The 26,290-nt window shown below is 54.7% G+C and overlaps 11 protein-coding genes across 11 annotated transcripts; 7 read left to right on the forward strand and 4 right to left on the reverse strand.

The window, feature by feature from the left end:
* Positions 1 to 846: 846 nt before the first annotated feature.
* On the forward strand, positions 847 to 1,991 carry EX895_005461 (uncharacterized protein; the record flags this gene model as incomplete). Its single annotated transcript, XM_029886053.1, has 5 exons — positions 847 to 955; positions 1,034 to 1,135; positions 1,231 to 1,279; positions 1,746 to 1,871; positions 1,946 to 1,991. The coding sequence occupies 5 exons, from the start codon at positions 847 to 849 to the stop codon at positions 1,989 to 1,991; spliced, it is 432 nt and encodes a 143-aa protein (XP_029737284.1).
* Positions 1,992 to 3,642: 1,651 nt separating this feature from the next.
* Positions 3,643 to 4,824, reverse strand: EX895_005462 (uncharacterized protein; the record flags this gene model as incomplete). Its single annotated transcript, XM_029886054.1, has 1 exon — positions 3,643 to 4,824. One exon carries the CDS (start codon positions 4,822 to 4,824, stop codon positions 3,643 to 3,645), a length of 1,182 nt encoding a protein of 393 aa, XP_029737285.1.
* Positions 4,825 to 6,346: 1,522 nt separating this feature from the next.
* EX895_005463 (uncharacterized protein) lies at positions 6,347 to 8,314 on the forward strand (the record flags this gene model as incomplete). Its single annotated transcript, XM_029886055.1, has 1 exon — positions 6,347 to 8,314. The coding sequence occupies one exon, from the start codon at positions 6,347 to 6,349 to the stop codon at positions 8,312 to 8,314; it is 1,968 nt and encodes a 655-aa protein (XP_029737286.1).
* Positions 8,315 to 8,442: 128 nt separating this feature from the next.
* Positions 8,443 to 9,438, reverse strand: EX895_005464 (uncharacterized protein; the record flags this gene model as incomplete). The annotated part of the gene is made up of 1 exon (XM_029886056.1): positions 8,443 to 9,438. One exon carries the CDS (start codon positions 9,436 to 9,438, stop codon positions 8,443 to 8,445), a length of 996 nt encoding a protein of 331 aa, XP_029737287.1.
* An 892-nt stretch (positions 9,439 to 10,330) lies between these two features.
* On the forward strand, positions 10,331 to 11,953 carry EX895_005465 (uncharacterized protein; the record flags this gene model as incomplete). Its single annotated transcript, XM_029886057.1, has 1 exon — positions 10,331 to 11,953. One exon carries the CDS (start codon positions 10,331 to 10,333, stop codon positions 11,951 to 11,953), a length of 1,623 nt encoding a protein of 540 aa, XP_029737288.1.
* A 583-nt stretch (positions 11,954 to 12,536) lies between these two features.
* On the forward strand, positions 12,537 to 13,697 carry EX895_005466 (uncharacterized protein; the record flags this gene model as incomplete). The annotated part of the gene is made up of 1 exon (XM_029886058.1): positions 12,537 to 13,697. One exon carries the CDS (start codon positions 12,537 to 12,539, stop codon positions 13,695 to 13,697), a length of 1,161 nt encoding a protein of 386 aa, XP_029737289.1.
* A 975-nt stretch (positions 13,698 to 14,672) lies between these two features.
* Positions 14,673 to 16,502, forward strand: EX895_005467 (uncharacterized protein; the record flags this gene model as incomplete). The annotated part of the gene is made up of 4 exons (XM_029886059.1): positions 14,673 to 15,009; positions 15,079 to 15,155; positions 15,255 to 16,137; positions 16,231 to 16,502. The coding sequence occupies 4 exons, from the start codon at positions 14,673 to 14,675 to the stop codon at positions 16,500 to 16,502; spliced, it is 1,569 nt and encodes a 522-aa protein (XP_029737290.1).
* A 736-nt stretch (positions 16,503 to 17,238) lies between these two features.
* EX895_005468 (uncharacterized protein) lies at positions 17,239 to 18,363 on the forward strand (the record flags this gene model as incomplete). The annotated part of the gene is made up of 1 exon (XM_029886060.1): positions 17,239 to 18,363. One exon carries the CDS (start codon positions 17,239 to 17,241, stop codon positions 18,361 to 18,363), a length of 1,125 nt encoding a protein of 374 aa, XP_029737291.1.
* A 389-nt stretch (positions 18,364 to 18,752) lies between these two features.
* EX895_005469 (uncharacterized protein) lies at positions 18,753 to 20,192 on the reverse strand (the record flags this gene model as incomplete). The annotated part of the gene is made up of 1 exon (XM_029886061.1): positions 18,753 to 20,192. The coding sequence occupies one exon, from the start codon at positions 20,190 to 20,192 to the stop codon at positions 18,753 to 18,755; it is 1,440 nt and encodes a 479-aa protein (XP_029737292.1).
* Positions 20,193 to 22,305: 2,113 nt separating this feature from the next.
* EX895_005470 (uncharacterized protein) lies at positions 22,306 to 24,109 on the reverse strand (the record flags this gene model as incomplete). The annotated part of the gene is made up of 3 exons (XM_029886062.1): positions 22,306 to 22,641; positions 22,747 to 22,910; positions 23,002 to 24,109. 3 exons carry the CDS (start codon positions 24,107 to 24,109, stop codon positions 22,306 to 22,308), a joined length of 1,608 nt encoding a protein of 535 aa, XP_029737293.1.
* A 757-nt stretch (positions 24,110 to 24,866) lies between these two features.
* Positions 24,867 to 26,214, forward strand: EX895_005471 (uncharacterized protein; the record flags this gene model as incomplete). Its single annotated transcript, XM_029886063.1, has 2 exons — positions 24,867 to 25,982; positions 26,077 to 26,214. 2 exons carry the CDS (start codon positions 24,867 to 24,869, stop codon positions 26,212 to 26,214), a joined length of 1,254 nt encoding a protein of 417 aa, XP_029737294.1.
* Positions 26,215 to 26,290: the final 76 nt, after the last annotated feature.

The raw sequence follows: 26,290 nt of genomic DNA on the forward strand, positions 1-26,290 counted from the left end.
ATCTTGACGAACTTTACCCCTTTTGTTGCTGGATATGACTAAAGATCTCCCCTCAACCATACCTTGTCATAGAGTGTCGTCTGCTATGATGGTAAAACAGAAACTTCGTTGCCTCTTCAAAGCAGCGATTCTGCTAAATCTTCTTTGCAGAGTGGCCCTTGCTTTGGATAGCAGAAGAGCCAGCGAGGTGATGGATGCGTATGTGTCAAGCTTACCATCGGGAAGACCACCCGCCCTCAGGTGGAAAACTGCTGGTGAATCAAACTTGTGTGCCAGTCTCTTGACAACTAAGCAGCAGGAGGACCCCCGCTTCCAATGTGCCAGCCTCGTCATTCCATTTGACTATGCTGACCGTGTGGCCGGCACGGCTAACCTGACCTTACTTCGCTTCCGCCCTCACAAGAACGTAAAGAAGACGTGAGTGCTGCTGTATGCCATGACAAGCTGTAAACATTTTGTCAGTCCCGATACATACTTACACCACCTTATATTTCTGCTTTAAGCCTCTTTCTCAACCCTGGCGGACCTGGTGGCTTGGGCAGCAAGTACCTCAGCAGTAACGTAGATTTGCTCACGCACCTGTCTGGCGGCGGCGCGCACTACCAACTTATTGGTTGGGACCCACGCGGGATCGGAAGCAGTGGGCCGGGTCCAATCACGTGTTATCCGAACGCGCAGCAAGCCGCTCTTCAGCAAAACCGCACTACAGTTCAGGTGCCACCGGTTAGACGACTCTCGAAGGTCCAGAGGAAAGCTGTCAAAGCCCAACTGCAAGCCAAGGACGATGAACAGAGACTTGATTGCGTTGCTCTTTCTTCGCCGGAAGCGCTCAAGCTGGGTCAATACATGGGCAGTTATTACAACGCCATGGATATGGAGTTCATGCGCCGCGTCATCGATGCTGTGGAGCCTATGCACTATCAAGGTCTTTCATATGGTACCGTATTTGGTGCCTGTAAGTATACATGCTCAGATTGTAAATGCGGGCGGGGATTCTAGCTTACAGATTCTTCCCTTGCGTTGTCGCTTATAGTCTACCTCACCTTGTTCCCTGAGCAGGTTGGTAGATTTGTGTTGGATGGTGTGGTGGATGTCAATTATGCACTGAACCATCGTATCGACGAACGAATAGGAGGTGCGTACTCCTGAAGCTCGATCTTTCCGGCCTGTCTTCTTACATCTTCCTTATGTCTGACCTCATTCCCTAATCATCTCGTACCTGATTTACAGGAGAATCATTTGGCGATGCCGAAGCGCTGCTGCTATACTTCTATGAAGAGTGTATACGTGTTGGTCCTTCCGCCTGTGCTTTGGCAGGCCAAGACGATAGTGCTAGCACGTTGGCTAGTCGGGTAGATGATGCCTTGCTGGCATTGTATGAGCATCCCTTGCGCGCCTCTCCTGAAAGCTTCGAAGCCTCGGAAAGTATCAGCAGTCTGTACATTCGCTTGTCAGACATCGAAGGACTGATTTATGGTGCTTTGGCATTGCCATGCATCAGTGGTGCGCTGAGCTCATTAGGAACAGCGTTAAACTTGGTTATCAAGAGAGAAGCGGACGCGCTATATGCTCATGCTTTCACAGCGTCTCTCAATTTGACCCTCGTCTCGGCGCCTATCTTCGGTCCAACGCTAACCTTTCTTGGTGATGGCCCTACTGGTGACAAAGTACGACCAATTGACGTACTCAATAGCATTGAACATCTCGGTCTGCCCATTGCCCCTCACTTTACCGACTCAAGCCAGATTTACTTCAATTTCATTGGCACACGTCGCTACCCAACATCCCACCAACCACCCGTTCAAGCTGTTGGCAGCTCCAGCTTACACGCACCGATTCTATTCATTGGAGGTAGACTGGACCCCACGACTGTAAGTGCCACCTCTCATCATGATTCAAACTTGTCAGGACCCATCATCTAATCTCGTCATCATTCTTTTGTCAGCCTCTCCGAAATGCATACACGTTACAGTCTCGTTTCGGCCCCATAGCTCCTCATGTTTTTCGACACATAGGTATTGGACACACGTCTTTTGCCCAACCATCAAACTGCACCTTCGAAGTTGTCAGGGCGTACTTTGTCAATGGTCAACTTCCCAGAGCAAACGACACGACATGCAAGGGCGAGAGTGCATTAGATCTGTGGCCCTTGTTTGGGCCAGACACAGGTATCAATTATATTTGAACTTGAAGTTACACAGGCGACCCGATCTGACCTGCTGGGACAATTTCCAAGCTTTTGTGCTGATCGTGCACACATTTGTATTGTATATGTAAATAAGAGTAAAGAGCAGCATAGATCCCTTCTTCGGATAACGACTCACAGCAGCGAGAGAAGTTCGTCAAGATGTTGTTTTCAGAGGATATGACCAGGGCCGAGGTTGCCAAGAGCTTGAGGTACCCGTACACCACGGTGAGCGCCTTCATCAACAAGTTTCGAAAGACTGGAACCATTGCAGCCCAGGGGAACAGCGGCGGAGCTTTCTGCGGGTCCCACGTGAGCGAGGAGCATACCAACCACATCTGCGACTTTGTAGCAGGTAATGCAGCCGCTACGCTCGACAAGATCCAGCAAAACCTCAAGGATCACGGTTGGCCAGAGGTCTCAACAAGTCATCTGCAATGCCGATTTGCTCGTCCCCGAACTCTGCGCTTTGCCGAGATGGCAGCCGAACGAACTGACCCTTACTCCGCCCCCTGCCATCGAATTCTCTGAGAGCGCTGAGACGAACAACAGCAAGCACACCGGAATGGCTGCGGGCTACGTCTCTCACCAGCAAGTACAAGCAATAGAGATGCGAGGAACCGCGCGAAACAAGAGTGCAACTCCTTGGTACCTGCATCCGCTCAGAGAGCGCACGCCGTACTATCCTCCAGGCCAAGGTGGACGCAGTCCGAGAACAGCTCCAGCGTCTTCAAGGTATCACCTACCAGGAGCAGTACATCCTCCTCTCAATGACAATTCAGCAGCAGCTCCGCCACCTCATGCGCACGCCGGTCAGCGAGGACCTGACAATTGTATCTTCCAGTCTATCCTTCGCCTTCGAGAAACAAGCGACTCATAGAATCACAGTATGCACGCCAGATCTATCAACCACCTCTCCGAGTAGGCGGTCGCATCGGCCAACTTCCTCCTCCTCCTCCTCCTCCTCCTCCTCCCCGCACACAAAGCTACACGCATCAACGCTAGCCTTCTCACAGAACAGTTGTTTGCAGGAGAGGACGCAGGTACAAGCGAGGAGCCAGACACTGGGCACTGCTTCTTGAGCACCTCCGCCTTGACATCGCAGAGCACGCCTCGCCCATCGACCTGGCCACCCCTGTCGTCTACACAGCCTCATCCGCTTCCGCTATTGTGCTTACCCCCTTCTGGGTTAAAGGCATAAGTGTAGATTGACCTTTGATCGACATCTCGAGCCATAGGATTGCAACCCCATCGCCCTTTTTCAACCCTAACCCCAACCCTACCGTATGCCTGCGCTGCATCTTCCGAACACGTCTCCCTAGCCGAACCCGGGCCACGATTCTCAAAATTGTTTGACACAAATTGCACACAGAGCAAGCTCGAACAGACAAAACAGCTCGGCTCCGTGTCCATATCTTAAGCGTCTTGAACACAATGTTCTTCCAGGCATCCTTTATCTATTGAGGAGGACCCCACGTACCGGAAGCAGGAAGAGGGTTACTGCGCAAGAAGGCAAAAATTGTATCATCATTTCGCGAGATGGGATAGCGCGTGTGAGCGAGTAATCCCTCAGGAGTCTCGCAGGGACCCTGACAATCGGGGTCGCACGATGCGCTGCCATCCTTGCCCTTGATCGCTGCGGTCACATCATCAATGACCACAATGCTCTGCGGCAGAGATGCATATCGCTTCTTGAGGTCGTTGAAGTAATACAGACCAGTGGTGCAGGTTCCCACAATATCGCAAGAGTTGTGTACGTCACGCACGGGGGTCGCGTACTTGGGATGCGGAACCTGTGCGCATGGGTCCTGCGAGTCCCGATATGGATCCGGAGCGGAGTAGACCGCCGCAGCCGCTATTCCGTCCGTGTTGGCGGCATACAACTCTGACAAAGAACCACCGTTCGACCACCCAGACATGAAGACACGTCGCTGGTCGACGGAGATATGATCCTTTGCATAGGTGATCGCCTTGTCAATGAGGTCAACGTCGGCATTCAAAGAGGGCGAAGATCGGTCAAGGTTGCGGTACCAGTTATCCCAGCCAAGACCCTGGTGGTTAGGTTCTAGGTAGTGGTGCACAATGTTCCTACCGGCAGGAACAATATATGAGAACCCCAGACGACTAGGGTCCTCGTTGTTGAGCGACTGCGTGTCGCGAACAGCGTCAATACCTGACATAGGGAATGAAAGAGTCGCAGTGAGAAGCGAAGGGTGCAGCCAGACAAGCAAAGGCAGAGGTTTTTCTTCAGTCGACTTAGGGTTGGCAAAGAAGCAAAATCGTCGCTTGTAGCCCAAGTTGTCGGCCATTGTCACGATTTCGCCGTGACAAACGTCGATCACGTCCAGCAGTCCGTCGGGCGACTCGAAGTCCGAAAGGACTTTGGCAGGAGGATCGCCATACTTCGTACAGTCCGTTCCAGTTTGGACGGTTGTAACTGCAGATTCGTAAGGCGAAGAATGGGCAGGAGAGAAACAAACTGGGCTCTTCCAGATGGGCACACCACCGAGACGCTTCGTCAAGAATCCATCCGTAGAAGGCAAAACAGATCCTATGGCGACCTGCTTGCCGAGCTGGAATGCGAGCGTAAGCCACAGCACAACAAACGTCCCGTTGAGACCGAAATGGCGTTGCCGCATCGATGTTGTTCCCTTGCTGGCAGTGGAATGATTGAAATTTGAAAGGAAGACAGGGGGAGCGGAGAAAATAGTTGCGGCGAGGAAAGACGGTGCTGAGAAGAGCCCAATCGAGCCGATCATGAAGAGGGACAAACGTTCTGCGCACCTGACAGACTCATTAGCTTTATACTTGTACTGTATCTCTTGGCTATTGTCACTAGTATCCAAGCGAGAAAGCAAACCGGAGGCGCAGTGGAAAACACATAGAATGCGACCTCCTGCTGCGCCAAAGTAAGGCTTGCTTTCATGGACGCTATTTGCAACAAGCGCAACGTTAACGTCAAGGACACTTAGTAGATCCACGCCCTTGCCTTCCTTGCCCAGTCGTGATGCGTCGAGTGTTGGTTGGGTGGGCGGGTACAGACGGACTGATCTCGACCAGATTACAGTAATTCGTTGTGTTCCTTTAATCCGTGTTCGGAAGTCATTCATCAGTATGCTGCCAGGTCATGCGGAACAGAGAAGGCGCGTGATGCGCGACCTACAGAGTTAGACCCTCCGTGCGAAGAGGAGCCACTATGGCCAACACCAGAGCATATCTGGGCCAAGGCGTGTTTGAAACCAAGTACTGTACTGTATGAAAAAAGATGCCCAAAGTAGAACGCCAGACGGTGGCAGGTGCAGATCGCCTGTCAAATCTCGGTGCTCTCGACCAACGTCCAAGATGGCAGAATTTCTGGAATCCCGAATGCCTTGCTTGGCCCTTCCCTCGCTTTGCGGGCGGGCATCCAGGTTGACGAAGAAGGTCCATCTGAAAGTTGAAATGAAAGTCTCGAATTTGCAGAGAGACAGTCTGAAAGAACAGTGGAGCCACTGAGCGTTGATCCCAACCGACACTACTGTATGAAATTAAATATTTAATATTAGGTCGCTGCTTGTCACACACGGCGCTTTCATGGCTTAAGAGCAAAATGCGGGGTTCGAGTGGACAGACAAAGCAGCCGACTGTTTCGCGTTCCTATCTCGCAGACAACCATCGACATGACTTCCCTGGTCCCAATTAGCTTGGGTTAGGGGCTTGACAAGCATGCAGCCGTCCTCGGCAGTACAGGCTGCCGATTCTCCCCTCAAAGGCAAGAAACCATGTCGCGCTCAGGTAGCTTGCACCCGGTGTAGATCACACAAGCTACGTTGCGATGGTCTCATACCCTGCGCTCGCTGCATTCGTGCCAACGTCTGCTGCTTTGACCCTCTCGACCGCAGCAGGAATGCATTCCCTGGGCAAGACACTTCGCTTAGCACGCACCAGTCACCACGTTCTCAGAGTGCCACCCACCAGGGTTGTGCGGCATCAGAAAAGAGGTCAAGGCCGCATTCCATACAGCTGCTGCAAGACACGGTGGGCGATATACTGCGCAGATTAACAGCCCTCGAGCTGCAGGCAGGCCTCGGTGCTGCACACTCAACTGGAAATAGTCGAGGCAATGATCTGCCAGTCTCTGCCGTGATCAGCGGGAGCGTTGAGGCTCCGTTCACGGATATCATGGACAAGGGCGACAACGGTTTCAACACTTTCTCACAAAGTGGAAGCTCCCAGTCCAGCTCCAACAATCACAGTGACGACGATCAAACACCCCCACACTATCACAGAAAATCTTCCAGCTATCGTGCCACAGGTACTCACAATGAGGACACGAGTGACTTGCAACTTGGCCTTAATGGCAAGAATGGCTCTTCAGTCCATGCCGTCATGCGACCAGACGTTCTTGCACCACCTCCTACCTCAGCTGCCATCTCCAACGATCCGATTTCAAAGGGCTACCTATCCAGCGAGGCTGCCTCGTGGCTTGTCAGCTGGTTTTTGCAACATTGCCACCCTTTTCTACCATTCCTCAACACCGAGGAACAGAAGGATATAGCGCACATGCAAGCCCAGCAGCCTTTCCTTCTCACCACAATGCTTGCCATCAGTGCTCGTTTTGGCGCCCTGTCCCGCTGTCCGAATTTGCCGACATGCATAGACAGTCAGCTGCAAGAGCGCCTCACGCAACTGGCAGAGACTCTGCTGGGTCAAACGTTGACAAGTTCGCGCTTCAACCTCAGCGATGTCCACGCAGTCCTCTTCCTGCATGCATGGGGCTTGCGTCCTCTGGGTAGCGGCTCAGATAGCTGGATTTTGTCCGGCCATGCGTTTCGTCTGGCTAAGCGGCTGGGGATCGATAAGACTGTCTCTTCCCTGCATGAGAATGACAGCCAGACGCTTGCAATACGACGCACATGGCTGCTACTGTGCTCGTCCGACTGCTTCCCTTCTCTTGGCTTTGGAAGACCCTTTTCGCCAAAGGAGAACTTGGATTTGTGCGCCGACATCATTCAACGGCTCAAGCACCGTCACTTGGTTTGCGGGATTGACATTGGCCCAGACGCGTTCGTAGCTGCGCAAGGTGAGCTTGCGCAGATTTCCAGGCGGCTGCTAGAATGGGTCGCGGATGCTGCCTCGCGACTTCGAGATCGTAACAGCCGAGTGCGCGTCGCACACGAGCAATTCTGGACCGATACCGAGTCCATCTGGCACCGCTACCGTGATTTGAATCAGCAGCTGCAGACGTGCGATGCTCAATGGAATGAGGCACTGCGCTCTACCACAGAAAGGCAATGCGCAGCGCTGTATCGTTGGCATGTTCGCCTCTGCCTTCCGAGTTTCGCTCTCCGACTCAACGACATTGCGGCTGGTAGTCTCGTGTCTGACTCTGCAAGCACCAGCAACGACAGACGCAGCAGCCAGTCGAGAGACGCAGAAGCATCGCGCTACCGGTCCATCTACCAGCAGGACATCCTGTGTTCCTCTGAAGCGATCGTCAAGCTGCATGCAAATGACACGCAAAGTACGTTTGCTTACGTGCCCGACTACTTGGTCATGGCCCTAGCTCAGGCTTGTGTTGCTCATACCGGTCTGGTAGCAGCCAATTCACCTCAGGACAGTGCTTTGAGAAAGCAAGCGTCGGAGCTTGTCTCCGACACCCTTTTGTCTTTGGAGCGCCTGGCAGCGCAAGGTGCTTCTTTGGCGCGCTATCTTTCGGTGAAAGTTGCTAGCATTGCCAAGAAGACGAGACTCATCACGTCCACTGGTGACGGTGAAGCTCAAGGACATGGCAATGGAGGACCGAGATCCTTCAAACGGCGAAGAGCACGTCGTGAAGGGTCCCAAGATGGCTCCTCGCAGTGTCGCACTGCTCCCAGTGCTGCCACTCTTCAAATAGGCCACGGTGCCACATCGCAGCCAAGGAACGAGGCAGCACATCACACGAGTGATACTCAATTCAGTCCTGGAAGCAGCAGTCTACAGGAGCTGCTGGATGCGGCATGGCCGGAAGCGGAAAACATGGACCAAATCGCACAGACCTGGTTCAACGTAGACGATCCGCTGCGGCTTCTATTTGGTGAAGACATCGAAATGCTTCCCACTCATGTCCTTGGGACTGACTCGGACTTTGCTACATGGGATACATAGAAGGCTTGCATCGCAAGCGACTTATTCCATCGATCGGGGCGACATGCTGTCATTCACAATCCCTACAGAACCCGAGCAAATCGGTGCGATTGAAAAGAGACAGGAGTTACCATGCTGTTCGACGTCCACTACGACGAACGTGCTAGGAGCTGCCTTTCGACATCCATAAGCTGCTCAAAGCCCTGCGTGGCTTCCACTATCGTTGCTTTGGCTGTGGGCTGCAAAGGCGCACGAGGCAAACCACCGTACCCGTGGAAAGCCTGTACCAAGGCTTTGTGCACAGGTACTCCACCTTTTCCGAGCTCCCATTCTGCCACAGAGATGATGTGCTGAAGTGCAACCGCTTCCTTGTGGTGACCCTGATCGAAAAGCTTTTGGGCCTCGACGACAGCACGAGGTGCAATGTTTCCCATGCCCGTAATGGTGCCGTGAGCTCCCACCGCCAAAGCTCCGATCAGATAGTCACTTGCACCTCCAAGCACAAAGAAGCCTTGGCCGTCGCCAGCCGCAGCTGGAAGCGCGCAGTTGCGCGCCATCTTTCCGATATCGTGGTCCGTATGCTTGACACCGCGAATGCGAGGGTGTGCGGACAAGCTGCGAGTGATGTCGGAACTGAGGTTGATACCGGAGCAGACGCCGGGGTAGGAGTAGATGAGGATGGGTAGTGGCGTCGAATCTGCGATGGCGTTGTAGAATTCAAGTGCTGCCGTGACGCCGAGTTGGTTGGGGTAGTACGACGAGGGCAAGACCAAAGCGTGAGATGCGCCTGCTTGAGCCATAGCAGCGAGACTGGCGCTAGCTGTGACGATCGAATGGCCACCAGCACCGGCGATGAGCGGCATGTCGCCGTGTCCGCTGGCGTCCATTGCTTTGCGCGCGGAGGCAACAAGTGTCGCTCTTTCTTCATCCGTGAGAGACACAGCTTCGCCAGTAGAGCCGAGCACAACGATGCCTGCAACACCGCTAGATGCGACGTACGCTACGTGCTTTTCGAAAGTTTCCACGTCGAGTTCAGCACCATGCTGGCCCTTGAAGAAGGTGAGAACAGGTACGTAAATACCTTTCTTGAGCGGCTTGGTCTCCACCAGCGCGTTGACGGTCGTGTCTGTGTGCAGTGTCACCATCTTGATGTAGGATAATTAATGCTTTCAAGAGAAGAGGGAAGCGATCTGAGTTTCAACGAGGGGCGTGCTTATATGGTCTCGAAGATATCCGCGTGGGGGAGGAGCAAAGGCGGATTTCGGGCAATTGAGCGGGGATTGCGGTGCAGGACAAACGTTGCTCATTCTGTACACCTGCGGTACCAGGTCGCTCTCTGGGCTGTAGATCTTCTGCCAGGCACTTTTCCGCATACGACGATACGCGGTCGCATTGGCCGAAACACACACATAGTCGCAAGGCCGCCTTGAATGCGCAGAAAAGAGGTGAGGGAGGAGTGGTCATATGTTGGTGCGCAAGTGACACTCAGAGCTTCGGTTCCAACCGAATAATTTCGGTTTTCGGTTGGAACCGTGCCGAGCACGCTCAGCCTCGGAAGTGTCGGCCTTGCGTCTCGATACTTTCTCCACGCTGTACCCCACATATGTTTCCTAGATCCTTCTGGGAGTCGACCCCGCAATGTCCCCTCACGCTAGTGTTCATATGCCGCCAAGGTTCTGGTTTCGGATACGCGCTCGTGGCACGAATCGTACTCGACCGCTCTTTTGTAAATCCCCATACCGCCATACCGCCCTTGCAGCATGAGGCGGCACAGGTGACCACGCGGTTCAAGGAACACCACTCACACCTGTCTTCGTATATAAAGACAGTGTCTGATGGTATTCGCTCCGGGTCAGACCTTCCTCTGTCTCGCCAAGTTCTCGATCAACGCCCTCTCTCCACACCCAGGCCGTTCTGCCCCTTCAAGCGTAAAGCTGCACCACCTCTTCCTTGTCAAGGATGCGAAACTTTCTCAAGCACGAGGATACCTCTCCGTATCCTGCACCTCCTGAAGTCTATAACAAGCGAATATGGCTCATGATGCTTTCAGCGTCCATGAGCGCCGGCATGTTTGGCTACGATGGTGCATTCTTGGGAGGGACCCTGTCCCTGCCTTCGTTCAAGCAAACTTTTGGACTTGTTGACTCGGCAGGAGCTCTCAAGCTGGCGGCTTTGTCGAGTCACATTGTTTCGACTTTCCAGGCTGGCTGCTTCTTTGGTACGCTGTCTACCTATCCGCTGGTGGAGCGCGTAGGGATGCGATACTGTTTCTTCCTAGCGTCGTTCCTCTTTGTGCTAGGCTCGATTCTACAGACGGTCAGCACTGGTCAATTGTCTTTGATCTACATCGGTCGTGCGTTGACAGGACTTGCTATTGGCAACGCCTACCTGCTTGGACCCGCCTACGTCGCTCTCAACTCGCCCCCTGCTGTTCGAGGAAAAATGGTCGGCTTGCTCGAGTGTGTCTACCAGGGCTTCCAGGTGATTGGCTTCTGGATCAACTACGGCGTCAACAAGCACATGGATCCGCACAGCATGAGCCAGTGGAGAGTGCCCGTTGGATTTCAAATCTTGCCAGGTACGCTGCTGGCGGTGTTCATGTTCTTCCAGCCAGAGGCGCCTCGATGGCTCATCAACAAGGGCCGCGTCGAAGAGGGTATCCGTAACCTCTGCTACCTTCGCAATCTTCCACAGGAGCACCCCTACATCCAGTTCGAGCTGCAACAGATCCAGGACCAGATCAGAGCGGAACACGAAGCAGGCCACGACAGCTCGTTCGTCTCGAAACTCAAGGAGGCGTTTGGGTCCAACAATAGGTCGAGACTCTTGCTCGGCTTTGCCGTGATGCTTCTTCAAAACGCCAGTGGTATCAACGCCCTAAACTACTATTCGGCGACATTGATCAGGCGAGTCGGTTTCAGTGGCACCTCTGTATCCCTTCTGGCGACCGGTGTGTACGGTCTAGAGAAGGCAATCGTTACGTTGATTTTCATGTCGTTCTTTGTCGACACAATCGGACGACGAAAGGCTCTGCTGTTCGGCTCGATCGGAGCAGCCAGTGGCATGCTCTACCTCGGTATCTACACCAATGTCTCGCACAGCTTCACGAAAACTCCGCCCAAGGACGCAGGCGCGTATCTTGCACTCGCTGCGGTCTACTGGTACACGTTCTGGTATGCCCTCTCTTGGAACGGCATCCCATTCATGTTCTGCGCAGAGGTATTCCCAAGCCGCATCCGCATGTTGTGCATGACCATGACAACATGCATGCAATGGCTGGCTCAATTCGCCATCGTCTACTCGTTGCCCTACATGGTGCTCGAGATCAAGGGTTATACGTTTATCTTTTTCGCAGCCTGCACTCTCTGCTCGTTCTTCTTCACGCTGTTCCTCATGCCTGAGACCAAGGGCGTCACGCTGGAAGACATGGATGTTCTTTTCGGCATCAAAGGTACAGCGTTCCGCAAGAACCATGAATTCAGGCGCATCATCGCAGAAAGAGCTCAAGACACTCGCGAGGCGCACGGCGGTGATGTTGCTGCTGGATTTCAAACTTCAACAAGCGACAAAGATGTCGAGTCGAGCAGCTGCATCGATGACAAGCAAAGCTCGGTCAAGGAGGATATGGTTTTGTCAACACATGATGCAAAGGCTCTTTGACGGAGGCGTAGAGGGCAAAGCGAAGTAATCTCGATACCATACTTACAGTAACATTTGATGTGGATTGCTGCATCTGTGTTCGCAGTCGAATGCCCTCGCCTTGCCTGTCCCAACGATACCCGTTGCGCGTGTTGGTCTCACACTTGACTGGGAACTCGACTCCGATCGGAGTTTCCGATGATTCACACGTCTTGGTACACGCATTCGTCGAGTTGGACCGTCGGAGGGCCAAACGCATCATTTGGCTGCTCGGTCGCGTCTGTGATCCGATTGCGCAGAGCCGCGAGCCGCGGAGGAGATAGCTAGCCCCGGGCGGGTCGCGGATTTGGGTCGAAAATTCTGTATTCTGTGCGGTGTCCACACCGAGCAACACACAAGTTCGCGTGTACCGCTCTGCTCTATCTCCGCATTCTTTTAGCGCCAATTTCACAGGTGCAGGCGAGCCGAGGTGTAGCATGCAATGCAGACAAGGGTTACTCAATCAACTAGGATATTTAAGGCCAGTCAATCTGCTGTCTTTATCAGGAGTAACCACCACTACGCCTGGCAACACCAAACAAACACCATCGACAAAGCCATACCCATGACCGGACAGCTGAAGAACGTCATCATTGTGGGTGCCTCGTGCGCTGGCATGACTGCTGCTCACGAGCTGGCTTCCCGTCTGCCGGAGTCGTACCGCCTAATTGTCATCGAGGCAAACCACGTCGCCTTCTGGCCGATAGGAGGGCTGCGAGCTTCAGTCGAACCTGGCTTCGAGGACAAGACCATCGCCGATATCAACCCTAAGCAGTTCGGCGGCGAACACATCACCTTGACCGGCACCCGAGTCGTTGAACTCAAGCCGAGCTCGGTCATCGTCGACAAAGTTTCCGGCCTCGGACACAAGGTCGACGATGAGCATGAAGAGATCTCTTTCGAGCAGATCATTCTAGCTCTGGGATCAACTTACCCTTTCCCGTGCCGACTGCCTTCAGGTAACAAAGCCGACATCCTCGCGGCTTTCCAAAAGATGCAGAAAGAAATCGAGGCGAGCCACGACATCTTGATCAATGGCGCCGGTGCGGTTGGAGTCGAATTTGCCGGCGAGGTGGTCGAACGTTATGGCGAGACGAAGCAAATCACGCTGGTCAACCGCACCGATAGGATTGCCGTGCCAAAGTCTCAAGAGGCCGTTTCCCACCGTCTGAAGCAGCAACTGGCGAAGCATCCCAATGTGACTTTGATCCTGCAGGATACCCTGATCGAGGAGGTGCAGACGCGGAAGCTGCCAACCACCGAGACCTTGCACACGCATGGAGGCAAGGTGATCAAAGCCGACTTCACGTTGCAAGCGATCGGCAACAAACCCAATTCGGATCTGATCAAAGATGATGCTGTGCTTGACGACAAACGTCTGATTCGGGTCAATCAGTTCCTTCAAGTCACGCCTGCAGACCAGAGTCAGACCGAATTCGACTGGTCTAGATACTATGCGATCGGTGATGTGTCGAACTTTTCAGCCAGAAAGACCGTCGTCGCTGCGGAACCTCAAGCCAAAGCAGCGGCGCACAATGTTTTGGAAGCGATCAAGGGCAGCCGGAACTACAAACAGGGCTCGCAGCCACCGAATGTCATCGTGGTTCCATTCGGCAAGAGTGCAGGCGCGTCGTACTTGATGTTCTTTTCGCTTGGCGAGTGGGTGACCAGCTTCATCAAGGGCAAGACGCTGTTCGTGGACAAGTTCGTCAAGATGTTCAAGTAGTGGCCCCCGCATGTGCGCTAAAACAGCAACAACAAGATTCATTCTTCTTCAATGATAGCAGCGGGGATGCTAAAGGCTTAGACTAGACATGAGAAGCGTCAAGTAAGTTGGAACTTCCCTCTCGAAGCAGACGGTGCGGACCAGCCACATGCTGATAGAATCTCTCAGTCGAGATCGTGTTGATTTGTGACATTTGCAAACCTCGACAGATGATGGGCAGAAATCTAAAACATGAGCCATGAGCAGTTCAGAATTGCGGATAGCAGCCCCGGCTTGATTGCGGGCCTGCTTGTGGTTGTTCGTTTGTTTGCTTGCCCGATGATGATCCGACAGGCCTGGTGGAGTGCATGTCACTGTCAGTCGCGTTTCATCGGGAGTGTGATGCAATGCGTCGGATGTGGGCGGGCTTGGAATCGCATGCAGCCTAAGCTTCAGACGGTGATTCGGATGTTCCTGTGGGCGGCAACGGTCAGTCTGCGGCAGAGCCGAATTGGCGGTATGTGATGGATGATGCTGTTGCGTGTCCCAGACGGGCAAAGTCAAGCTTGGATCGGAATCGTCGGATTTACTTACAATTGGCGGTCAGGGACCAGTCGTGCATTTCTTTGCGTTCACTCGCTTTTGGAGAGCGTTCGTATTTCAAAGCCCATTTTTTTTTCATTTCTAGAACTGCATCGCGTTCCGGCGGAAAGAAGCACCAGCGAATCTCCCGACCGAGCCAGCTCTCTTCGCGGTATCAGACGTTGCCACGCACGCCTGTCAAACAGCGATGCCCTGACGGTCTTGGACGGATATCAAGTGCCATGTTGTGGCTACCAAACACATCTCTCTGCTTTCGTTGCGAGACAGTCTGTGTCCTGAATCCGCGTTCGGCTCAAGACATAAAAAGCATGATCAAATCGACCAGCGTCAGCGCCACCAAACCCACAACAATATCCCCCATACATATGCACTCGACTTCGAATCAGTCTCAACATGAGAACCTCAATAGACTTGTTCACAGCCTCGCAGGCGATATCGACACCCAACACGATCGCAAGCAGTACCGATCACGTTGATGTGGCAGAGCAAGAACACCCTAGTGGCGAGAGCGATGGCACGCTCGAAGCAGGGCTGTCTCAGGCGAACAAGGAGCAAGTAGATGCAAGCAGTGAACAAGCTCTGCCGACAGAGCCATACTGTGCTTTCACCAAAGGCTCCAAGCTGTTCATCGTCATCACCGTCTCGCTCGTCAGCTTCTTCTCGCCGTTTTCGATCAATATCTACGTCCCCGCCTTGCCGCAGATCTCCCAGATCCTACATATATCCGACGGTGAGTCGACGCACGCTGTAATGCTATTTGGTGACCTCTTTCTGACCCTCTTTCTTCTGCTATCCTCAGCCGCAACGAATGTCACGGTGACCGTCTTCATGATTGCACAGGGCCTCTCACCCGTCATTTGGGCTCCCTTGTCAGATGTGAGTGTCACTTATCAACCCTGCAACCCTTCTTGCGTGTCGCAGCTGTATCAGCATGCTCACCTTTGCCACGATTCACTATGATCGACTTTCGCGAAGGTCTTCGGCCGCAGACCGGTCTACCTGGCGACGTTCCTCATCTTCTTCGTCGCGAATCTGGGGCTGTCCTTCACCAACGTCTACTGGCTCTTGGTTGTACTGCGTATGGTGCAAGCCGCCGGAGCATGTAGCGCTATTGCCATTGGCGCCGGTACCATCGGCGACGTGACCGAACGAAAGGAACGCGGAAGTTATATGGGTTACTATGCCCTCGCTCAATTCACCGCTCCCGCCGTCGGGCCTGTCATCGGTGGTGCGCTGTCGCAGCGATGGAACTACCATGCCACCTTCTTCTTCCTAACCGCCGTCTCTGGCCCGCTCTTGATCTTCATGGTGCTCTTCCTGGTCGAAACACTTCGCGTGCTCGTGGGCAACGGCAGTGCTCGCACGTTCGGCATCTATCGCCCCTTGGTCGAGCCCAAGCTGGTGTCATCTGTGGCTAACAGCCGTCGTCCTCGGATGAAGGATCCACTTCAAGGTCGTCTGGAATTTGGCTTCCATCGCCCGTTTCTGGTGTTCGCGCGTCCTGAAACGGGCCTGGCAGTCTTGTCCTTCTCGATGGTGTACGCCACCTACTACCTGTCGTCATCTGCGCTACCTTTTCTTTTCAAAAGCGTATATGGCCTGGACGAGCTGATGATTGGCATTTGCTTCATTCCCAGCGGTGTCGGCAGCGCCATCGGAACCGTGCTTGCCGGCAAGATCTTGGATTGCGAGTATGCACGCGCGTCGAGCCAGAGCAAGCTGCCTGTCAAGGTGACCCGTGTTCGTCTGCAATCAGCTTGGGTCTATCTGCCCGGTTACTGTGTCTCGCTTTTGGCGTACGGATGGTGCGTTCGCACGCATACCCACATTGCCGCCCCGATCGTGTTCCAATTCACAGGTAAGTATGGCTAGACACCACATGTACCTATGAAGCATGTTTGGGCAGCAAGCTCACTCTGACTCCGCATCTTGTTTTACTTTGCCAAACCAGTCGGCGTCTTCTCGACCATGTACTACACCAACATCAACACGCTTATCGTCGATCTGTACCCAGGCAAAGCTGCCAGCGCCACGGCGGCGGTCAACTTTGGACGTTGTCTGCTCGGCGCAGTAGCTGTGGGCGTCGTACAGCCCATGCTTGCCGCCATGGGCGCGGGATGGACGTTTACACTTGCCTCGCTGCTGACGCTGGTGATCGGCCTGGTCTGCCAGGCGCTCATCTACCTGCACGGTGAAGAGTGGGCGGCTCGCAGAGGCGCCTGAGCGAGCATGCTTCCGATCCGAGCACTTGCATGTCTCGCTCGCCATTCTGTAAATATGATTTCCACGCTGTGATATGACTGTTTGCAGCGTGCGTTCTCTACGTCTAACAAGTCTCGGTGAGCACGTCGAGCTGACCAGCGTCTCGATATTGCACCTTTGCCTTGTCGTCCTTCGAGGAACGGTGTCTTGCGGAGGCGGCGGCAGTCCGGAACGCTGGGCCGTCGCCTTCCAGCCTTTGCTGTCAACGGACGCGGAAGCGGAAGCGGAAGATCGGATTGCAGCGGTTTGTTTGCGGTAGTGGACAGCGTTTGGCAGGATGGAATCCAACTGCGCCTTGCACGCGGTATTATGGGCGCGCTGCCTGTCGTCGGAGATGGCCGAAGCTGGGTTGAGCGCGTGTTCGATCTCGTTCAATCTCGGTTAGATCCGCTGCTTATCTTTGGTGTTTTATCTCTTCCTGCATGGTAATTCGGGATCAAAGTGGTTCTGAGATCAGACTGGATCTGGGAGGCCGTCCATTCCACGTTTCGAATTCACAAGCCACACAATCCACAGGATGAAACGAGCAGCGTTGTCCAAAAGATAGCATCGTTGCAAGGATGGTGGATGTGTTGTCGGCCTTGCGCGAGTCTAGCTGGTAGCTCGTAGATATAAAGAGCCCGCTACGACTCGACTCGACTGCAGGCTTTGCTACTTGGGACAGCCCTTCACAACCACATCTGCAGCATATTCCGCCATGGTTCAGCATCTTCCCTCTGCCTCTGCAATCACAGTGCAGTCTCTGCCTCTTTCGAAAGGATCCAAGGTCGACTTTGGCGCCCAGATCTGCGGTGCAGACCTCGAAAACATCTCGGCGGCCGACTTTGACGTGATCCGAAACGCCTTGTACACACACCAGCTCGTCGTGTTTAAAGATCAGGCGCAACTCTCGGCTGAGGCTCAGTACAATCTCACACGCCTCTTTGACCCCGAGTCGGAGAGCTATGGCCATGGCAAGGCGGTCGGCAACAAGAGCGTGCTCCACCCGGACTTGAAGACAGTGCCGCGTCAGCCTCAAGTCCAGGTCATCGGCAACGGCCCAGTAGCTCGCTACGAAGGTCTCGAGAACATCACTCTCAAGCACCCGCACCACCGCACCTTCCACCGCCACCCCGTCCCGATCGAGGACGACCGAACCGTCACCCGCTTCTACCGATGGCACATCGACGCCGCGCTCTACGGCTTGGAGCCGCCCAAAGTGACCAGCTTGATGGCGGTCAAGGTGCCGAAAACAGAATACCAAGTGCTCAGCTACGACGACGGCAGCGAAGACAAGCTCTCGGTGCCGCGAGGCTCGACCGTGTTTGCCAGCTCGTACCGTATCTATGACCTGCTCAGCGAAGAGGACAAGAAGTTTGCGCGCGAGACCAAAGTGCAGTATGCACCGCATCCCTACGTATGGATGGCTGACGCCAAGTCGCGCAGCGACGGACTTGGCATGTTGTCCGAGGGGCTCGAGCTGGACCGATCCCGTCTTCCAGAGGTCGACGAATCCAAGATCAAAGTCTACCCCATGTGCTGGCGAAACCCAGTGACGGGCAAATTGGCGCTGCAGGTGCATCCGTCGGCGATCGAGAAGCTCCACCTGGCCGATGGAAGCGTTATCGACGATCTGGAGCAGGTGCGAGAGATCGTGCACCGGCTGCAAAGACCTGGCATCGCCCCCGAGCTCGTGTACGCCGTCGACTGGGACGAGGGCGACCTGGCGCTGTTCAACAACCACGGCGTTCTGCATTCAGTCACCGGCTCGTTCAACCCGGACGAGGTCAGGATCTTCCGACAGTGCAACTTGGCTGCTAGCGAGCCTCCTCTTGCCCCTTGACCTCTAGCGCCTCCTTTATTTCTCCGTCATACCCTACCCATCCCCCTCAAACCCGAGGAACAGTGTGGTCGTTCTAGTTCAGATCCGTCAATCAGACAACTTGTACTTCCCTGCCGTACCATCTTACTGTGCTTGCCCTGTGCTGAGAGCTGCTCAATTGTCGCCTTCTTATTCGAAATGGCTGATGCTCACGTACTCGGCTCGCTCGCACAATCTGAGGCGCCATTGAGATCGACACGGTGGACATTGGGTATAAGGTTTTGGCAGATGCGAACGCGACGCACTGCCCAGCTGGATCCTGCAGCTGAATGGGACCACCGAAACCTAAAAGGTCGTCTATGATGAATATGTGAAAGCATCCTCTGTGTGCCAAGCCCGACAAAGGGGACTCATGCAAGCTTCTTCCAGCCGCTTCGTAGCGTTTCAGCGCAGTCGTCCTTCTTGCGTCCGGTCTCGACCAAGAAGCCGAAGAGCTGGTGACTGACCAAGTCTTGCCAGATGCGACTCCAGAGGCTCACAATGTTGGAGCGCATGATGCAGTCGTACATGATGTACTCCCGCCACTGGTACGTGGCCACCGCTCTGGGGTTGACAAAGATGAGCGGGCGTTGCTTGCTGCGCACGTGGATGTCGTAGCTAGGAAGCATGCATTCCGAGGCCAAGCACTGCGGATGTGTGCGGAAGCGAATGGGTCCATCGTCGACACCAGGTTGTGCGCTTGCATTTCGAGCGCCATCGACGTTGGTGGGGAGGAACCATTTGGCATCAAAGATGGTCATTCCATTCCAGCAGGCGTTGACAGGGATTATGTCGCCCTTGCGCAACGCATCAATGTCGGCCTCTTGCTTGAAATAGGGCCACAGCGGGGTGGGACGCTCGCCTTGCACATCGCGCATCACCCAGGTATCGTAGAAGCCCAGGGGAAAGTAGTCTAGCGCGCAGACTTGATCAAAGCGCCCTTGATTCGTCGAAAGCAGCTCGAGGACGGATTCGGGGCGGAAGAAGATGTCGTTGAGCCAGATGAGCTTGGAAAAGGTGCGACCATGCAGGCCGTGTACACCCGCCTGAATCGGATTCAAAGCTTCGTTGCGGATGATGGCAAGCCGTTCGATGCGGTCCATATCCTGCCTGCGGTTGTTGTCGAGCATGCGAATGCTGTTCTGGATGCCACGAAGCTCAAGATCGTGTTGGAGTGAAGAGAGGAGCTGCTTTGTCGAGTCCTGCGAGTTGCTCTCGTAGATCGAAATGTAGACCTTGTCGTTGCCGAGGTGGTCGACGAGCTCGAGCAGTGAGTCGGAAAAGGCAGGGAAGAGGTGTTCAGAGTTGTACAAATTGGCAGCGAGGAAGACCGTCTCGTTGGAAGTGGTAAGATCAGACAGCTCGGAAAAGCCACGATAGGAACTGACGCTAGACGTCCTCCAAGCCACAGTGCATACAAGGGTGACAAGAACGGCAGCCTTGAGGTGATCTCTGCGTACGGTGCTTTTCGAGTAGTATCTGGACGCGATGGCGGCCAATGTCGAGATGGCCGCAACGGGCAGACCGACCCAGACGAGAGCGAGAAAGATGTGTAGGGTGGAGAACATGCGGAAGTAGATGTGCGCAAAGATCGAGACGAGCAGTGGCAGACCGACCAGCGTTGGAACGAGCCCAAAAGAACATGGATCTGCGAGGCCCCCTAGACGTCGAGCCCATGGTGCCGAGCTCCAGTGATGCTTCGAGTCGTAGAGCAAGTCATGGTCGGCAGCGTCGTCATGGAGTGGGTCATATGGTGTACCGTCTGCCAGCAGCGGAAGTAGAGGCACCTTCTGGGAGTGATTCGGGTGCATGAGTGGGACCACAATTCTATCGAAACGATCGAGACAACTGAAGGGAGGGTGACGATAGTGTTGGTGATGGTGGAGACAACGAGAGAAGGCAGAACACAGTCTGGGGTTCACGGATAGCTCGACCATGGCTTGGGCGGCACAAGATGCACACGCACTCTGCACGCGAAGAGGGTTGGCCGGGCGCTAGATGAAGCGGAGCAAGGAAAAAGAAAGGTTTGTGCAGCTTTGAGTTGCCCTCTGCCCATCAAGTGCATCAAGAGCAACAGCCTTTGCGGTGGGGCCGCCAGGAGGGAACAGTACCTCGGCGCTTCGAGCAGAGCAAGCGAGCAGGCGAGCAAGCAGGCAAAATCGCATTCCTTTGCGTCGGGAGAAGCAGTAGGCGGGAGGAACCCCGCTTTGTATGGGAAAGGCAGTGCACGGCAGTGCCCAACACAGCATGGCACGGGCGCACTCTGTGAGCGGAGCGTGGAAGGCGATGGTCGGCCAAACCACAGCAACTCGGACTTGAAAAGTTGTAGCAGAAGCAGCAGCAGCAGGAGCAGGAGCAGAAGCAGCGGAGGCGGAAGCGGAAGCGGCGAATCAAGGTTTCTTGGCCTAGGCGAAGGCGACGCAAACAATAAGTCCCGACTGTCGTCTTTGTGGCTGTTCCATTCAGAGCCCGTTCCAGAAACGAGGAGGCGAGAACAACAGGTCATGACCAGAAAGGGTTCTTTTGCCATTGCCAACGTGTCCACGCTGCAGGAGCTTGATTCACGCATGAACAGCTCTCTTTTCCCTGCCAGTCGCTCGCGGACCAAGGCTTCAAGGCTGTGCTGGCATTACAAAGCCATGTGCGAGCAGCAACAGCAGCAAGAGCTTTGTTTTTCTTGCTTTTTTTTTGACAGGTGATCCGCCCCAACGCCTCGTTTCAGTCACTTGTCTCTCTGCGTGCTAGGCATATTTTTAGGACTCGCCTCTTGCAAAACCCCAAAAACGTGGCCTTCTGAAAATCCCTGTCCTGTTGCTCTCGACTTTCTCGAAACCAACACGACCGACCGACCGACCGACCGACCGACGAGGCGCCCGACCTGGACCCGACCGAAAAGATCAAATCCAAAACCAAATAGCGCGAGACTGGTTCGGCACTTTTGCATGCTGCCGAGAAGCCGCAAACATAACGCACGCCGCAATTCCTAGCACGATATGCAGGTTTTTAGGTTCAGATGCGGCTTGACAATGCGCGCGGGCAAAGGGCGTTCGTTAGTCGTTGTTGCATCTCATCTCGCTGTGTTGCTGCAGTAGCAGCACGGGTTCCAATTCCGATATGGGTTTGCACGCTTCTGCAGCCTAGCTCTTTGTCCGCCGGCTCAATGCTCCGCCACGCCCTTGCAAATGATCAAATGTGGCAAGGGGTCGCGACAAGGGCTAGCGGAGCGGCAATTAGCACTTCGGTACCTGCCCGGATTCGATCATGCAGAAACAGGCCCTCCGCCGCTTGCTTGTGAGCGCGACACGAACAAGCAAGCAAACCTTCTCCAAGCTCGATGCTGCTCAGCAAAGCTAGTTGCCGGTCGTCAACGGGTTGTGTCCCCTCTGCCATCCACGTTTGAATTCAAAATAGCGTCGAGCGTGAGCTGAGCCAATTTGCGAGAGCAGGCATTGCAAAAATTGCGCTATGGTGGCACTCACTGCTGTGGCTGCTGTGGCTGGCCTTGGGTTGGTCTTTTACTTGTTTCTGGAATGCAAGGCAAGCAGCGTTTCCGTGCCTGCCGATCGACGTGCCAGCGCATGGGATGATGTTCCGCGAAAGGGTCGAGGGCGGCGCTTTGTTCGGGACTGCATCCTATCAAGGCGCGTCGGAGCTTGCCATCCGGTGACTGCGGCTTACGTTCGAGCCTCGGATTGATCCGAACTTGAAACCTTCCGCCGATCCCGGCTTGCTCGCGAACCTTGTTCGATGCAGGGCAAACCGAAGCGAATCTGCACTTCGCTACAATCACTCGCGCATGCAGTCTCACAAGTCGACTCGGAGACAGACCGACCACAGCATTCGAGGAAGAGTGGATGGGTCTGGCGTTGGTTGTGTGTGATATCAGCGTTTGCTCTCGTGCTACTAGCTCAGGTTGCAATGCTGCTATGCGACTTTGTCTGAGACAGTTGAGGATGCGTCGGGTGACGAGTCCGACTCGCCGCGCCTTGCTGTGCCTCCTGGTGGAATACGTTGGGCCCCCAAGGCCACTTCCTTGGCGCTTTCCTTTGGCGTCGATGCTGCACCAGCGTCAACAGGTGCCTTTGCCGCTGCTTCGGCTGCTGCCGCTGCGTCTTTCCGCTGCTTGACGTGTTCTCTCAACTTGGCGCCGTGGATGTAGAGCAGCAGTGGCAGCGGTGTCAACAGCAACGCTAGCCCTGCAAGCAAGCTCGTCGCTCCTTGCACTGTGATTCCCCTACACATTTGCCGTGTGAATAGCGGCTGCAACCGTCATTCAAGTTCAAAAACGCGATCGTGTGCCAGCCAAGTCAGCATGCCATCCACTCGGTATCAGTCGCAAGGCAAGGTCGTTGCACGAGCACTTACCAATGCAGCTGCCAACGCTGAACGGCAGAATCCTGCCGCTGCCAGCACGCTAGGCGCCGATGCGCCTCCATACGCAACCAAATACGGGATCAGCGCTGTAAACGCCGACATCGACCCGGCGCACAGAAGCACGATCCCGATAGCAGGCACGATCCAGTGCACATCTACAGCGAAAGCAGTAGAAAAGGTCGTCAAGTCGGTCAGTACAAGCTTCTGCTCAAGTCTAGCTGAATGATGGATGGCAAGACCACTTACTCGTAAAAGGCACCGTCCAGGCAAACAAGAACAGCCCGACAGGAGCAAGCGCACAACCGTAGATGGCGTGGATCAGCGATGTCTCCGGCGGCAGCACCGTCTTGCCGCTCTTGGCCCGAATCCGTCGATTGATGGCGCTCTGAAGGAAAATATAGTTGCCCGCCGCCATCGAGAAGCCGATAAAAAGAGCAATGTAGATCAACCCGATGGATTCGGGATTGAAGTGTCGAATCGAAACGAACGCAAACGGAATAATGACAAAAAAGTCGTAAATGATGGCGTACAGAAGCGAGGTGTAGATCGAGATGACCAGCACCACTCGATCTGCAAAAAGCCACTGGAATGGCAGCTTGATCGATCGAGACACCGCACTGCCCAGTGAGTGCAACGAGCTGGACAGTCGTACTGCCAACGATGTTTGAGCCTTGTCGCTGGTTGCTTGGTTCTTGTCGTGCATCACGTATTTGGCATCGTGGAGTCGCTTCAGCCTCGGGTGGTCTGTTTCCGGCACAAACAGCACACTGAGCACGGTGGCCACAGCGACAAAGATGGCTTGGTGCCTCAGGTTCCATCTCCACCCCGCCCGTTCGTTGACGAAGGCGCCCACCAAGCCGCCCAATGCCGGACCTCCAAACGCCGAAAAGCCATAACAGGTGAAAAAGGGGGCATACTTAGCGGGGGTCGTCATGTCGCCGTACGATGCGGGCACATTGTTGAGCGCCGATGCCCCCGCTACGCTGCTCAACAGTCGGAATGCCATGATGGCACCCAAGTTGTTCGACTCGGAGACGACAAAGCAGCATGCAGTGAAAAGAATCCACGAGACAACATAGACTGGACGCTTGCCGTTGAACTGCGCCAAGGGCCCCATCAGCAGTGGACCGAGCGCAAAACCAAGGACATAGAGAGAGAGGCCAAGCGTGATCACTTCTGCACTCGTGTTGAACTGTCGCTGCAGCGAGTTGGCCGAAAGCGCAAATGCGGTCGAGAGGTAGGTGAACGAGAGCACCATCAGGCCAAGGATCAGAGTCACGCGCGTCTTTTTGCGAGTGCTCCATTCTCTCGGGTTGTCGACGGGAGGAATCGAGGACGTTTCTGACTCGGACATGGATGTTATCTTTAGTTCTGTGGGTGGTCGACGGAAGAGAGCGGACTAGATTGACCTTACGTGGTTGTGTTCGTGCTTTGATCTGTAGCAAATCTGAGCCTTAGACAGGCATCTTTGCGTTGGTGATCGCTGAAACGCTCCACTACCGGCTTGCAAAGATGCTGCAACCGAGGAAGACATATGTCTGACGAGGAAGTCATATGTGTGCTTTTGGCATGTTGTGGTGGCACAAGCGCTACCGCAACGAGAGCAACACCGGGGTCCAGATGGATGACAGCCGGTAGCGGCAATATCAAACCAGGCAGAGCCCTAAACATATGGCCGCTCGGCACCGGCATTAAGTGCTATAGCCGTTCTTGAGCACAAGCAAGAAACCAAACCTCCATCTGCTCTGACTCGAGCACACATCCGCTGCAAGTCGACTCATCGCGCTCATCAATGCGAATCATCCGGACTCCGGTGCTGCTTTACAGCAGCACTAAACCACAAAGTTTCCCCAGCGCGGGCATCCAAAGCCGGAGGGCGCAAAAATCCAATCGGGATTGTAATGCCCGATCGCGAGGAACACGCCGATGCCGTCCTCCCTCTAAGTTATTGCGACATCCGCACAGACAGGCACAAGCGTCAAGAGAGAGAAATGCGAGAGTCAGGGTCCAGGATCGACAAGCTCGAATGTCGCGTCGTCTTGTTCTTCGTCTGTTCTGCTACCATCTCTGACCTCTCACGCGCCCTTACCCTCGACCGACATACTCCAAAGATGACAGCCGGACTTGCGGAGTTCACCCCCTTCCACAGCTTGGCCGGTGGGCTGATGATGGCCGCGTCTCTGCACACCTTGCTCTCCAAGTTGGGACTGGTGCTGGGCATCTCGGGCTTCTTTCATTCCACCGTCTCCTCGACCTGGAATGCCATTACCGGCTCATCTCGCAACGCGACGCCCACCACACCGTCTGCAGCGCCATCTTCCATCTTCCCACTGGTCGCACGCTACTTTACCACTGGCATCTTGCTCGGCGGTGTCGTGTTGGGCTTGACACGTTCCCGCGTCGAAGCAGGGCTGGGTGTCTCGATTCTGGACGACGTTAGCAGCTCGAGCCACGCCTCGCTGCTGTCCATAGTCGGACTCGGCGCGCTCGTCGGACTCGGAACCAAGCTCGGCAGCGGCTGCACATCGGGGCACTTCCTCTGTGGACTCTCGCGCTTCTCGCTCAGGTCGCTCGTCGCCACTGCCACGTTCTTTGGCGTGGCTGTACTCACCCATGTATCAATTGCTTCCAAAGCCGCCGTCTCGGCCGCCGCCATTCGCTCCAGCTTCTTCAGCCATCTGCCCACCACCTTCCCTCAACCAGACTTCACCACACTGCTCGCCCTTCAAACTCCCGCGTTGGTCTACATGACCGCGCCCGAGATGCTCGGTGTCGCGGATCCCTCTGCCAGCTCGGAACCGAACAAGAAGAAGAATCAGCTTCTCGCAGCAAAGATCATGTCTCTTGCCGTGGGCGTTCACTTCAGCTTCGCGCTCGGGATCAGCGGCATGATGAGACCCTCGAAGGTTCTAGGTTTCTTGTCCCTGTCGCCTCGCCTCATCTCGTCCGGTGCTTGGGATCCCTCGCTTGCCATGGTAGCCATTGGAGGCATTATCCCTGCCTCCGTCGCCTACTTCCGACACGTCAAGCCCAAGCAAGATGAGCTGCGTCGACGCAGTGCTGCTGCTTCCAACTCGAAGAAAGATGCCAAGGTGGATGCGCAGCTACAGCCGGCTTTGTCGCTCGTTGCGCCCGAATGGCGAACTCCCGCTAATCCTTCAAAGATCGATGTAAAGCTCGTCGTCGGTTCCGTGCTGTTTGGCCTCGGATGGGGAGCGACTGGCCTGGTAAGGATCTCCGCAGCTGCTGTTTACGTGTTTTGCTACAATGTATCTCTGCTGACCTCGAGACTCTGATCTTTTTCTTTTTTTTCTCTCGCAGTGCCCGGGCCCAGCGCTGGCGTCGTTGTCGTCCCTGGCAACTCAGGCTTTCACACAAGGAAGCTTTGCAGGCGTCACAGACATTCTCGCCTTTGTCGCAGCCATGGCGGTGGGTGGACAAGTGGCTGGCTTGCTCTGACGTGTTGTGCATTGTGCTGTCCATCACAAGCAATGATGCCGCCTTGCGCCTTGTAGATCTCTAGCGTTCTAATGGA

Source organism: Sporisorium graminicola, chromosome SGRAM_7 (genome assembly GCF_005498985.1).
Source record: "Sporisorium graminicola strain CBS 10092 chromosome SGRAM_7, whole genome shotgun sequence".
NCBI lineage: Eukaryota > Fungi > Basidiomycota > Ustilaginomycetes > Ustilaginales > Ustilaginaceae > Sporisorium > Sporisorium graminicola.